This window comes from Hydractinia symbiolongicarpus, chromosome 3 (assembly GCF_029227915.1).
Source record: "Hydractinia symbiolongicarpus strain clone_291-10 chromosome 3, HSymV2.1, whole genome shotgun sequence".
Lineage (NCBI taxonomy): Eukaryota > Metazoa > Cnidaria > Hydrozoa > Anthoathecata > Hydractiniidae > Hydractinia > Hydractinia symbiolongicarpus.
In genome coordinates, this window is record NC_079877.1 from 23,050,186 (window position 1) to 23,063,693 (window position 13,508).

General features: G+C 34.0%; 1 protein-coding gene across 1 annotated transcript; it reads right to left on the reverse strand.

Annotated features, from left to right (window-relative positions):
* Window positions 1-370: 370 nt before the first annotated feature.
* LOC130636287 (cystathionine beta-synthase-like protein) lies at window positions 371-11,511 on the reverse strand. The gene is made up of 17 exons (XM_057445954.1): window positions 10,647-11,511; window positions 8,418-8,521; window positions 7,914-8,048; window positions 7,515-7,594; window positions 6,949-7,018; window positions 6,592-6,656; window positions 5,725-5,794; window positions 5,278-5,369; window positions 4,723-4,800; window positions 4,205-4,337; window positions 3,598-3,703; window positions 3,134-3,211; window positions 2,399-2,494; window positions 1,692-1,730; window positions 1,481-1,589; window positions 1,264-1,348; window positions 371-594 (listed from the first exon to the last, which is right to left on the reverse strand). Exons 1-17 carry the CDS (start codon window positions 11,009-11,011, stop codon window positions 497-499), a joined length of 1,803 nt encoding a protein of 600 aa, XP_057301937.1. The 5' UTR covers window positions 11,012-11,511; the 3' UTR covers window positions 371-496.
* Between the last annotated feature and the right edge of the window lie 1,997 nt (window positions 11,512-13,508).

Below are 13,508 nucleotides of genomic sequence, written 5' to 3' on the forward strand. Positions count from 1 at the left end.
TGGATCGTACTTAAGGGTTTCGCGGGGCTATAATTTACGTACTCATTACACAAGAGAATTTACTAAACCGAATTCTTCGATTTTTAGAATTTCGTACATTTATGGCCACAACACGCCCAAGAAGATAAAAAACAGTTCCCCGCTCTTCTTTTTCCTCGCCAAGGTTTATTCATTGGAAAAAAATAATGAAATAAATTGAAAACACGCCAGTCGAAAAGTCTAAAAAATTATTTCATTACGAATATACTAAATTCAATTTTAAAATGATTACTGTTTTCTTTTTAAGGTAGAAAAATGCTAAAAGGGTGTTAAGAATAAAAACAAATCAACACAAGACTAGCTTGCGTAAAACACACACAAAACGTGCAAATCAGGTGATGCTTTTATAATTAATACCACAAGTATAGCACTAAAAAATATTGTTACAGTCAAAAGTTGAAGAAAGAAATTTTAAGATCGTATCGCATCGACAAGATTATTTTCTCTTAACGGTTCTTTATTTATTCTCATCGCTCATGATGAAATTCAACAGATCCATTCTAGTCACAATGCCAAAAATAATCTCTTTTTCAGACGATTTGTTTATTCCAGAATCTAAACAAAAATAGAGATGAATAAATAAATATAGAAATATAGAATGAACAAATAATCATCCACAGGTTAACTCCTCTATACACGTGCAGAGCCCGAAAGACGCATATTTACGGCACAAGAAAGGCTTAAATACCAGCACGCCATTTATTAGACGAAATCTTACGACAATTCTATTTTAGCAGATCAAAATTCAGCCTAAATGAAAGAGACTTGGCATATATGAAAACTTTGCATATCAAAATTCTAACAACTAGAAATAATGACCACATTATTCCTATTTCTCTATTGCCTGAACAATAGACCTAAAACCCAAGCCTGATATTCTTACAAAAAAACAAACGTGTAACGTTGGAATTTCGGTTGGCAATCAATCGGGTTTAACAATGAAAGACTGTGAGTAAAATCTGAAGGATGTTCTTAACTGTTCGAAGGAAAAGCTTTGGCGTCGTAAGGGTTGTTAATAAACATGACGACTTAAAAAAATTCAACAAAGACAGATGAAAAAAAAAAACCACTCGGTGGCAAAATTAGCACAATTTAGTCCTTATACACAACATAGGGTAAGTAAAATATTTTTTTAACAACGCAGCAAAGAACATAGATTTTTAACACGGTACTTTTCAGTATTAGTGAGGCGCAAAAACGACTGACAAAGGATATCCTACTTACACAACAGTTGCGAGTGTACAACCAATGCAAAATAATCGTTATCCAGTATACGAGACAGCTGACCCAGTGTTGTGTTAAGTGAAACCTGAGAAAACAGAAAAGTTACTATCTGCAAAAAAACACCGAAGAACAGCATCGGAAAGCAGAGTGGATATTTGATGAGCCATGCGCTAAGAACGTGGAATAGTTGTCCGAAAAATAATAATACTACACTCACCTTCTTAAATTTTCCGTAAATCGAATCTGAGACAGGAGATTCGGGTGTGATCTTCCTACTCACTATTTTGTTCATCAAATTTCCAAGTGTGACCATACCAAGTACGCAACTGAAAAAAGATTTAATCAAATTAGATGTAATCAAATTTTCACACCAACATCTAACAGAAACAGAGAAATTGAGTTTTCCTAACATAAATCAATCGACTTACCCTCCTTCATTGACAACGGGTAGTTGGTCAAATGTTTCTCTGAAACAGAAAGCGTTTATTAGAATGATCAATTGGTCACTTGACACCTAGCGCAAAGTTTTAAAGCAAAATTTATGGCATGTAGAAGATATTCTTTTTAATGCCAGATAAATTTATTAAGCATAATTATGTAACGCTGCAAAATAAATGTATTACTGACAAGAACACTTGTAAACAAAGGTTTGTAACAGTAGGAAGAGAAGTAATGACAGAACTATTGGTGATGTATCACCTATTGATGCAGTTTGACTTTTTTTTAATTAGGTTACCTACAAAGAATTGGTCACGAAAAATAATAATAATCAATTAAAAATTTAGCTAAATGTCTGCCCGACATTTAGCTAAATTTTTAGAGCAAATTGGATATTTGATAATAATTCATGCGGTACAATATCAGGAAGTGAAGGAACATTAGATAATTGAAAAGGATTTATAATCAGCAGAAGCAGCTGCTGTCATTTGTTCGGAGTTATAATCACAAGAACAGAGATTCATTAAAAGATTTGAACATTGAGGCAAGTTTTTTTTTAAGACTCCTGTAGGAAAAACTAGGGAAAATACGATTTTATGGGGTATTTTCTATGCAGGATTCTACTTTTTTAACTTCGTGTTTACATGCCTCAACTAGTTGAAACGTTTGTTAAATTTAAACCTCAAGCAACAGTTACCTGTTCATAATCTCGATAGCCGACTGGCACGTCATTTCAGGAAGTATTGTGAAGGGAGTGTTTAATTGCAATCGACCGATCTTTTCGTTCCACCACCTGAAGCGAGGGTTAAGAAATTAAGTTAGTCAATCCAGTCAGCACAAAACGAATCAGGACGGGATAAAATAAAGCTGAGATTTAATGAGTTAAATTGTTAGTACTAAATTCCCCGCAGCGAAAAACATTTATTTCACAGGTATATAACTATTTGCACAATAGTAATACAAACTTATGTCGTGAGTACAAATTTCAAGCAAGTTCAAATTCCTGCACAAACAGATAACAAGAAGAAAATCGGAAATTTCAGGGCTTAAAAGAAAAAATATAGATGCGTACAATATATGCGAATATTTTCGCGCATAACAATTATAGCGCAATGCGTTTCGCACACAATTTTGGTATCAAATTTCGCGGACTAATTTTTTTTGCACGAATATGTGGAAATTAGTACTACTAAGATGTTGCTAAACATTCTCCTGTTTTTATAAAAATTCCCCTCTCCTGGCAGTAGAAGTAATGATTTTAACTTTAATTACGGATAAAAAACGAAAAAGCTAGCGGTTTCAAAAATGACAATTTCCGTTCCGTTTTTGAGCCTTGTAACGAAACTTCTTTTAACTGAATTTCATCCTCTATTAACAAAATAGTAAACACAGACAGAATATAAACAGAAAAGAATGATGAAATGATACCAACCAGCTTTTTTCACTTTCACCCAAATCCATTTTTATAAATTCACGTTCCGCCATCCAGTCGTCTTCTAAAAACTTTGTCCTACAAAAATGTAACACTTTTTTGTAATTAATTATGCTAAAAAACAGAGGCAAGTCTCAGTAACAAGTTTTTTCATCGAAGCCATAAAAGAAGTGAAAATGAGTACAAATGTTATGGCACTAAAATTTCAGTGAACGAAAGTTTTGCATTCTTTGAAAACAAACAAAAGAACAAACAGTATTAGTTTAATCTGCATCGGTTTGGGGGGGAGGGGGGGGGGGGGCAGTCTAAGTTTTAACTATAAACCATGGTTAGGTAGTAGTTAAAAGAAGGTCAACCATGCTTAAATCTATCTCATCAACGTGGTAACTTCGACGAGAGATACGATACGAAATCACGCAGATAGTTCTCGGAAAAGAAAGTAGATATTTTGCCAATCCACTTACATATAATTTCGGACACTATCAGGTAGAATTACCACGCAGCGTTGGCCTTCTTTCAATTCTTTTGCAGCTTGAACGGCTGCCCACGCTGCGGAGCCAGAAGAACCACCTGAAAAAAAAAACATGAAATAAAGACCAGGCGAGAACATTTTTTTTTCTTGTAAAAATTAAAAAAACACAAAAAATGCATTGAAGTTTGCAGTTGCTAACAGATGTTAAGAACGTTTTTAGAAAACACAAAAAAGAGAAGCATTTATTTAGATAGTTGTCGGTTATTTGGCCCCAAGGGTCAGGGTTAGAACCCTTTTGGGGAGGGGAATAACTGACAATTATCTATTTCTCGTAATTTTGGTAAATATTAGTTTTAAACTTTGAGAGAAAACTAAGTGACTTCTTTAATACTCAATTAGTCAAACAATTTTTTTGCATAACCTAAGCTTATTGAAATTTGAATGAAAACAATACCAATTCATAAATATATAATAAACATACAATAAGAAAATATATATATATAATAAAAGCATGGAGTGGCATTAAAAAGTTATATAAAAATTCCAGTCGTATAAGCCACCTTCAGAATACAAAAAGTTTGTCACGAGTTTAATCTTACCACAGAGTAAGCCTTCTTTTCTAATTAACTCTCTCGACATCAGGAGAGCGTCTTTATCATTTGTTTTAATCCACTTATCGACGTGTTTTCGTTCTAAGACAGTTGGGATGAAATCATATCCAATGCCTTCTACCTAGTAAAGAATCAATCAAAACATGTTAAAGAGAACAAAAGTGACATATAAATCTTCATAAACATTCGAAAAATTTTCAAATTTAGAAAGGCGCTATGCTAGCATTGAGTACATATGTAATTCTTAACAGGTCAAAATATCTCCCAAAGAAAATTATTTTTTCAACTATTATCTCATATTTCATTTTTTCTTCTAAAAATTAAAAACAACCTTCCAGTGATACGTGCCTCTGAGTTATTGTGGCAAGTCGGACGAACAGCGTTGTTAAATGATCTACAGTAATAAAGACCGTTCCTAAACATCACTAAAAAATCTACATAAGGTACTTTAGAAAAATCTCTTCAGAGCTAAAGACTGCAATTCAATAATTAAACATTTTTGATACCTCATAAAATGTGACATTGCTTTCATTTATATCTGCAGGTTCTGCTAATATTGAACCATATGGATCCACCCCTACCACCTAAAAGATAACAAAATGCAGGATTGGCAAACGAACAATCAAATGATTTCATTGTGTTATTGCTTGTTACAGCTTAGTATTGACATAACTATATTTACTCAAATAGTGCCTTGAAGCTTTGAGGAGCCTCATATTTTTGGTTGCATTGAATAATTTACAAATGATCCCTCAAATATATATTCTTTTTGAAAATAAATAATTCGACGAAGCACAGATATATTTCATTCAAGGATGCAGTAAAACCAGCAAGAAAGCACATTCTAGTTTCTATGATATGTTCACTAGAAGAGAAATTCAGTTGAATGCAAGCTACTAAGCATAACAATAAGTGCGTCTATGAATAACCACTGACTACAGAAATAAGTTTATTTTATCATGACTACACACAAGTGTGTGTTAACAAAACATTAATTGGGAAGTGACAACTATTCAGTAGAAACCAATCATATGAAAGAAAAGTAGCAGATGCAAAGAAACCTTAATATCTGGCAATTTTTCCTTTAACTTTCTTGCAATGCCGGTTATTGTACCACCAGTACCAGCACTACATACAACCATGTCGATTTTTCCTAAAAAAACATATATGCCAGTTGATATAATATAATAATATTGCTTTGAAACTGTTAATAAATAAAAAAATTTATAGAAAAGTTTTCTAAGAATAATTACGCATCATTTAAAACAGTTGCACTGATAAAAATCTAAAACAAAATTAGAAGAAAGAGATGCAAGTACAACAATATTGTGTTTTATCAAGTGGATTGACAACACGGCATATACTTAATTGCTCTATAATGCCATATGTATGGGTATTTTCGCCAGGCTAGTACTGTTAAATCTTAAAATTTCCAGTCTAAATAAGGTAAGTTAAAAGTTGCATACAACAATAATTAGTTAAAAAGTAAAATAAATAATCAAGCTTACCATCACACTGATATAGTAGTTCTTCTGCTGTGCCATCATAATGTGCAAGTGGATTGCCAGCATTTCGATACTAGTATAAGAATTTATTTACTAAGATAATACACACAACAGAAACAATGTCATGGGTGACAAATGTTTACTTGAACATTTCAAGAACTTATTTTATTTTAGCTTATGTTACTAAAAAAAAAAAACTATAGTAGCAAAGTGTAATAATTAGTTGTCAAGCACCATTTTCTTACTTCACACAATTAACAAACAATAATAGCAATGCAGTCTTGCCTTTGTTCAAATGAGTGACACCATTCTCCATAAGAGCATTAAAGAACAAAGACTTCCTGATAATGATCACGTGACCAAATCACCATAGAAGTAACCAATAAAAAAGTGTGGTTAGCATTCTGACCCCAGAAAATTTATTGCCGACCCAGCATAATTTTTCTCACCTCAACTATTCTTAATTATTTTTGGTAGTAAGAAAAATTATACTGGGTCTCCTAGCTAATATAAAGCTTCATTTAAACAATATTCACACAAACAATAGTAATGTGTTTCTTTAACAAGGTAATGTATAATTTTACATACAAAATTTCATTGGGTGTTCGGCACTGACAAAATGCTCCTGTCATTTTTTTGCATGTTTAAAAGAGGTATTAGAAGTTGTATATATATGAAATAACAAATGACTCCAGTTTATAAAGGTAAGTTTTCAATTAAATCCAACTAGTGTTACCAACAATATTTCCAGCCTTACATATACTTGTTTTGCACATTGCAAGTTCCACACATTGAACCAATGTATTGTGGTGACACTATACACACACCAAAAAATCTAAAAATATGTGAAACTTCTAGAAAGAGTTGTACCTGATCCAAGATATGCGAGTCTTTAATTTCATGATTTAACCTTTGAGCAACTCCAATATGAGATTCTAAAAAATTACAAATAATCTGCATTGGTATGATGATGTCTAATATATATACAAACTACCTATAACAGCTAGAGACATTAGCATATGCCATCCTTTATAAGCTTTTTTTCAGCACTCTACCAATTAAAATCTGCAGAGACATTTGCATCTTCTAATAAAAATCAAAAATTGAAGTCTTGAATTTTAACACATATATATTGTGGCTATATCACAAATAAATTCTTCTAAAAATAAAAACATTATGTGAAAGTTGCAACACCACTATCAGATTTAGTTAGTTTAGTTAATTTACCAGGCGAGTCAAAACTAGCTGCAGTTGGGGTTCGAACAATTTCTGCACCCAGTGCTCTCAAGACATTCACCTAAAACAAAAAAAGAGTTTGTTCTTTTGATTTGTACAAAAAATATAAGAAAATCAAAAGTCTAAACAACAAAGAAGTACTTTTTTTAAAGGTTACCTCCTGCGAAAAATCAAATTGCGCAAATATGAAAGATCTTTATCCGTTCCCCAGAATTTTGTCTTAAAAGTTGCAGTAATTATGCGAAATTATGACGTCATGAGTTAGCATTGAGCATAATTATGGTAACTAAATATTAAAATTTATGTAAAATGTTCAAAATGTGCCAAAGTGAACGGCCAGAAAACATTTTTAACTCTATATGGCTTGTCAAAAATGTTAAATATAATACCCGCGCAGAGCATACTCATGACATCTTGCATAGTTACTGAATATTCTTAGGCCAAATGCTAAAAAACAAATCAAGATTATAAAAAACAAATCCTAGACAACCTTCTAAGCTCTTTCAAATGCAATAACTTTTTTTTTGCAGGAGGTAAACCTTTAAATAAACAACTACCTTTTCTGAACTCATTTTTTCAGGCATAACGATTATACACCTATAACCTTTTAGAGCTGCAGCTAAAGCGATTCCAATACCTGTAAAGTTAATGATGGCACCATATACAAGAAGGCTTTGCACACAGGTCAGGGTGTCCACTAAATATCAACTCTTATTTTGCTGACATTCCCAAGTATTCCCAGCTACATTTAGAAAAAACCGCTGTATTTATTAAAAACTTAGATTACCCTAAAAATGTTAAATCGAAACAAACATGAGAATTAATGCTTATATTCTTTAAGAACAAATCCAAAACTCAATCTTTGCCTATAGCTTAACGTGTTTAAATTTTTTAAAATAGGACACATTAATCACAAAGACAAGTTGAATAATACTAAAATTGAGATTTAACTGTACCAGTATTTCCAGATGTTGGTTCGATTAAAGTAAATCCTGGTTTGATCAAACCTTCCCTTTCTGCTTCTAGGACCATGCGATAACCAATGCGGTCTTTCACTGATCCTCCTGCATTGAAGAATTCACACTTCGCCACTGTATAATGACAAGTGCAGAACCATTGTCAACAAAAACATTATGTCAACAAAAAATAAATAGCAAAAAAAAAAGTTTTTACTAGATATTAGAGCATATACATCTTGCTAGGAGCACATGTAGTATACATTTTTTATTCCATCCTTTTTTATTTTAATGACAACTTGCTTTTTTTCTTAATAACCTGATCTTTTTTCAGGTTTGAATAGCATCATTTATTTCTCACATTTTATTTGATGATTATTTAAAGTAAAATCCAACATGGGTATTTTACAAGGGAGGAACTGCACACGTAAAAACAAAAACGAATCTGTTCTGTCCACAATTAATTAGAGAGTCAAGTCTCCCCAATTTTAAGGACATACTTACACATTTCACATTTTACGCCATGATCAGTAGGTATTTTATTTAGTCTAACGAGAGGTGTTTTACCAATATTGTGCAAGATATTTGGCATAATCTTTTCACTTGACCTTTAAAAAATAATAATTAATAATTAATTAAAGGGTTTGTTACAATTGGTTCCCATTAGGGGCTAATTAGTGCTAACTATTGCAACTAATGCTAAAAAATAACTAACTAATTATAATGCAGAGCATTCACACTACATGTTTTAAAACTAACGCTTCTAAATTGCTCATTTGCAAAATGGTCTCAAAAAGAAGAAGACAAGATTGTTTTAATAAAGATGACACAAGACTGTTTAAAGGTCTCAGAACATTGTGTGATACATTTATGCTTCAAAGTGATCTAAATAGAATTTTGTTTATGGGCAAAGAAAAATAAAAAGGATTTCAATAGTAGGAAATTTGTACACCTAGAGTATGGAAAAAATGCTAAATTGAAAAATGTCTCCATATACCTGTCAAATAATCAGACTTAAGTAACTCAATTAACAAGTATGGAAAAAAAGAAAATGTTGGTTCAGAGACATTTTCAGGAAGGGTGAGCAGGGTGGTATGTTCAGAAATCTGGTGAATGAATTAAAACTTGGCGATAGAGAATATTATTTCCAGCAAAAAGTATTAAAATTATTATCCCATTAACTATAAAAATTTGGCGTGGCTAAAGAACCGGTACCGGCTCTTTACCTAAAGAACTGGTAAATTTTTAACAGACTCTTTAACTAAAGAACAAGAAAATTTTTAGGTCATGTGATTTATCTGTACCACCAACAGGCATGCATTTCCTCATGCACGCTCTTTCCAAAATGGCTCTCATTGAGGAAGGTCAGTTGTCCTCTTTATTCAATAAACTACAACAAAAAATTTGCTTATATAAGCATAGATATTTTACTGAATTGTAGATAAGGGATTGTAGAATCATAAAAACAGCACAGGGAAAGGTTAAAAATGAATTAAATCCTGATTTGAATTATTACGAGTTAAATTACGCATGTGTTTACAGAGGAAGGTCATTCAAATCTTGTGTCAGGATTGCAATCATCGTGAGTAATTTTTATTTATACTTTTTTGCGAGAAGATTCTCCTAAATTGTCAGCTCTTTTATTTTGTAATGTTTTCTATAAAACTATGCCCTTTACCATAGCTGTAGAGTGTCTAGAGATGGAAAACAATTGCAAGTAAATTCATTTATAGAGGATCACAACCATCCTTTAAGGGAGGTAAATATGACTTACTTAACGCACATCTACCTATTCAAATTGTTAATTTTTTTTTTTTTGGTTAACCTTTGCCATTAACAATTAGAAGATGTCCATCTGCAGTAAAAGGTCTTTTGTATAATTTCCTCAAGTTTAAATAAAAAGAACAAGAGGCATATTTCCCTGTTTTTGCCTGTCTGGTAGCAAGTTAAAAGGGTTCCTTTCATACTGGTGCTGCCATTACATAACGTTTGATGTTTTGAGGTGGGGTTTTTGACCATGACAAATAATCCACAACAGAATTTAATAATTAGGGCTGTTATTGCAATAAATGTTTTTAAACAAGTTTTTACAGTAATGTAATTCTCACAGTTTGTTATGAATTGTGTGAAACTCCTGTGGTCTGAAGGTAAGATTCTTGTGGAGAATTTCATAAGACATCCAAGTTCAAATCCTGGCAGGAGTTAATACGGCCAAAGGTAATGCCTCTCTTTGCTACTCATTTCTCAGCACTCTAATATTTCTACAAAAAAACTGGCACTCTAAGGTAACCTTGTCTCCTACAAAAAACCTGGAACAAGTCTAATGGGTATCTTACAAAAAACTGGGACTCTAACTTTCCAAAAAAAACAGCACCTAGAGTGGGAATGGTGCTTTAGTTATCCTCTCCCCAAGAACAAGACACTGAAAAAATAATTTGGCAGAAACAAAACAAAAAGACGCAATCTAAGAGTTAAAATAGGGATAAGTGCTAAGTTTAGTTCAAAAATCTGCACTGCTGATATTTCATTGCAAAGAATAACTTTGCCACGCGTTAGCTAAGCTAGATGGCTAGCTAGACATTCACATTGACGTTGTTGACGTTTTAGTCAACAAATGTAAGGTTTGAATTCGAACACGCGACCCTCTTAATATATATATCGGCAGAAAAATAATCGTATATGAAATAGAGTGAAAGAGAAAGTGGCTTAACTAATACAAAACCAAAAACTTACGGATTGTAACTAACATGATGATGCGGCGAGGTTTTGGTGTCGATGCCAAGATGCCAGGTACATTTCATAGGTAAATCTGGCCTTACCCAATTCTTGGTAAATTCGTCTGGAGACATGCTGCTGCTTCGAAGCTTAGACATGCTTAAATTCTTACAATTTGTTATGTAACGTCTACTGACTGTGGAGAGGAGAATGCGGTAATGCAAGAAAAGAAGCGTCCGTTGCGTTTGTCCCTTCGTTTCGTGTAGACGATCGGTTGCAATATTGTGTTTGTAAACAAGATCACGTGGTTCGGGGTTACCATTTTGACTTATCGGAGGATTTGGTGTTCTAGGTTGTTTTAGTCGGTTTTCATACGACTCCATTTTTTCGGTCCGGTTGAAAAAAGTTCAAGGGTATTTTTCTTTCAGGTTTAACCTTTTTGCTGCGCGATATATCCACCAAGGTAGATGTACATAATTTACATAGCTAGCCCACAGAATGACTGGAAAGCCCAAAAGGGTTGTATTCATTCTGGATTTTTTACTTGTAAATAGTTTTTTAAAAAAAAGAAAGCTAACTACTACTAACTACTACTACCCCCACAAATATCAGGGAATAAACGGTTACAAAATCTTTCGAATAGATAGCACACGTAGAAAGACATCCCAACATGGACGGTACTCAGGTGGTGTAGCCATGTATGTTCGAAACGACCTAGCAGCCACCTTCAAACCAGTCCTAAACTACTCAAACAATGCAATACAGATCATCGTCATCTTCTCAGAGCATGAGAACTTAGCCCCAGCTACTATATACCGCCAACCAGATGACCACCAAAAAACACATCAACATCAGAAAACTACTCACAAGCAATAAATGAGCTACATCAAGTACTGAACATCTCCCTATATCCAGACATATTCATAATGGGTGACTCCAACCTACCTCACACCAACTGGCCGGATTGCACCTCAAACCAAAATAGTAGCAGAGGTGAAAAAAAAATGATCACCATCACAAACAACCTACTACTTGAACTCAGTCTCACCCAAATCATCCTCAAACCTACACACATAGCTGGAACATACTTGATCTTGTATTTACCAACATCATTCACGATATCTCATTTATACCTACGCTCAGATCAATATCACACCACTGCTTCCTAGATATATCGACATCTTATGTATCCTCACATATCCCACAACAGACAATTCCTAGAGTCTTCTCATCCCCTTTCGATCTTCTAAATTACCAGAGTGAAAGTGTAAACTGGACTTGCATAACGGAAAACCTCCATGCAGTCAACTGGGAGCGGAAATTCCAAGATCTTGATGTACCGGACATGTTAAAATTTTACAACATCTGCACCAAGGCATCTGAAACACATGTCTCATCAAGAAAGATAGAACAAACAAACAGAAATGAAATTCCAAGAGAGAGAATGGCACTCATGAGAAGACGAACCAGGATAAACAAACAACTACTACGCGCACGTACTGATAGGTTCCAGGCAGAACTCATTCAGATTAAAAAGTCACTACAACTCTCATATAGAAATTCAACCATCATGCAAAAAGAGAAAGCCAAAGAATCAATAAAGCGCAACCCCAAATTCTTCTTCTTCTACGCAAAAAAGTTCTCAAAAGTTAAATCCACTGTTGGTCCTCTAGTCGACGAGAGTGGGAACTAAATCTCTGATTCAAAGATGATAGCCGACATGCTACTGACGCAGTACTGCAAGATGTTCAGCACACCAAAACAGTACACAAACAAAAAGAACCAAAGTCCAAGCAAACCCTCACTACAAAACGTGATATTCGATGAAACACACTTCATTAAGGCAATCAATGAACTCTCAGCAAAATCCTCTTCTGGTCCTGATGGCTTCCCATCAATCTTACTAAAAAAGATCAAAATCGTCATAGCCACCCCACTCAAGCTGTTTTGGACGAAATCATTTGAAGAAGGAACCATTCCAGACACACTAACCAGTGCTATAATAACCCCAAAACACAAGAGTGAAAGCAAAACTAAAGCTGAAAACTACCGCCCAATTGCCCTAACTTCCCACATCATAAAGGTCTTTGAAAAGGTTGTCCGAAATCAAATTGTGTCATTCATGGAAAAAAATAACCTTTTCAACAGCTCCTAACATGGTTTTCGTGGTGGACGGTCATGTCCGAGCCAGCTTCTTGACCATTTCGACAACATTCTACAAATACTCTGCAACAACTCAAACGCTGATGTTGTATACCTGGATTTCGCAAAAGCATTTGACAAGGTCGATATAGACAAAGCCCTTAAAGAGATAGAAAACTTAGGTATCAAAGGCAAACTACTCAAATGGCTGAAGTCCTTCCTAAAAAACAGAACCCAGTACGTCTCAGTAAACGGCCACCACTCACGCACCACAAAAGTCATCTCTGGTGTACCACAAGGAAGTGTGCTTGGACCGCTCATCTTCCTGATCCTTATGGCGGATATTGATCTTTCTGTAAAGGACACATCACTCTCAAACTTTGCAGATGATACAAGACTTACAATGAAGGATAGCTCTAAAAGTGACATTGAAAAAAATGCAAGCAGACCTAATCTCAGTCTACGAGTGGAGTAAACAAAACAACATGATGTTCAACAACACAAAGTTGGAACTCCTGCGGTACGGAAAAGACCTAGATATGAAGTCAAACTCAAAGTACAAAACAGCATCAACGCAATCCCAACCAAAAGCACAAACCAAAGATCTTGGAATACTAATGACAGATGATGCTACCTTCAAATCGCATATAAATAAAATCGTAGAAAATACAAAACAACTTACGAGCTGGATTCTTTGAGTCTTTCGATCGTGATAACCAGAAGTTCTCCTACCATTAT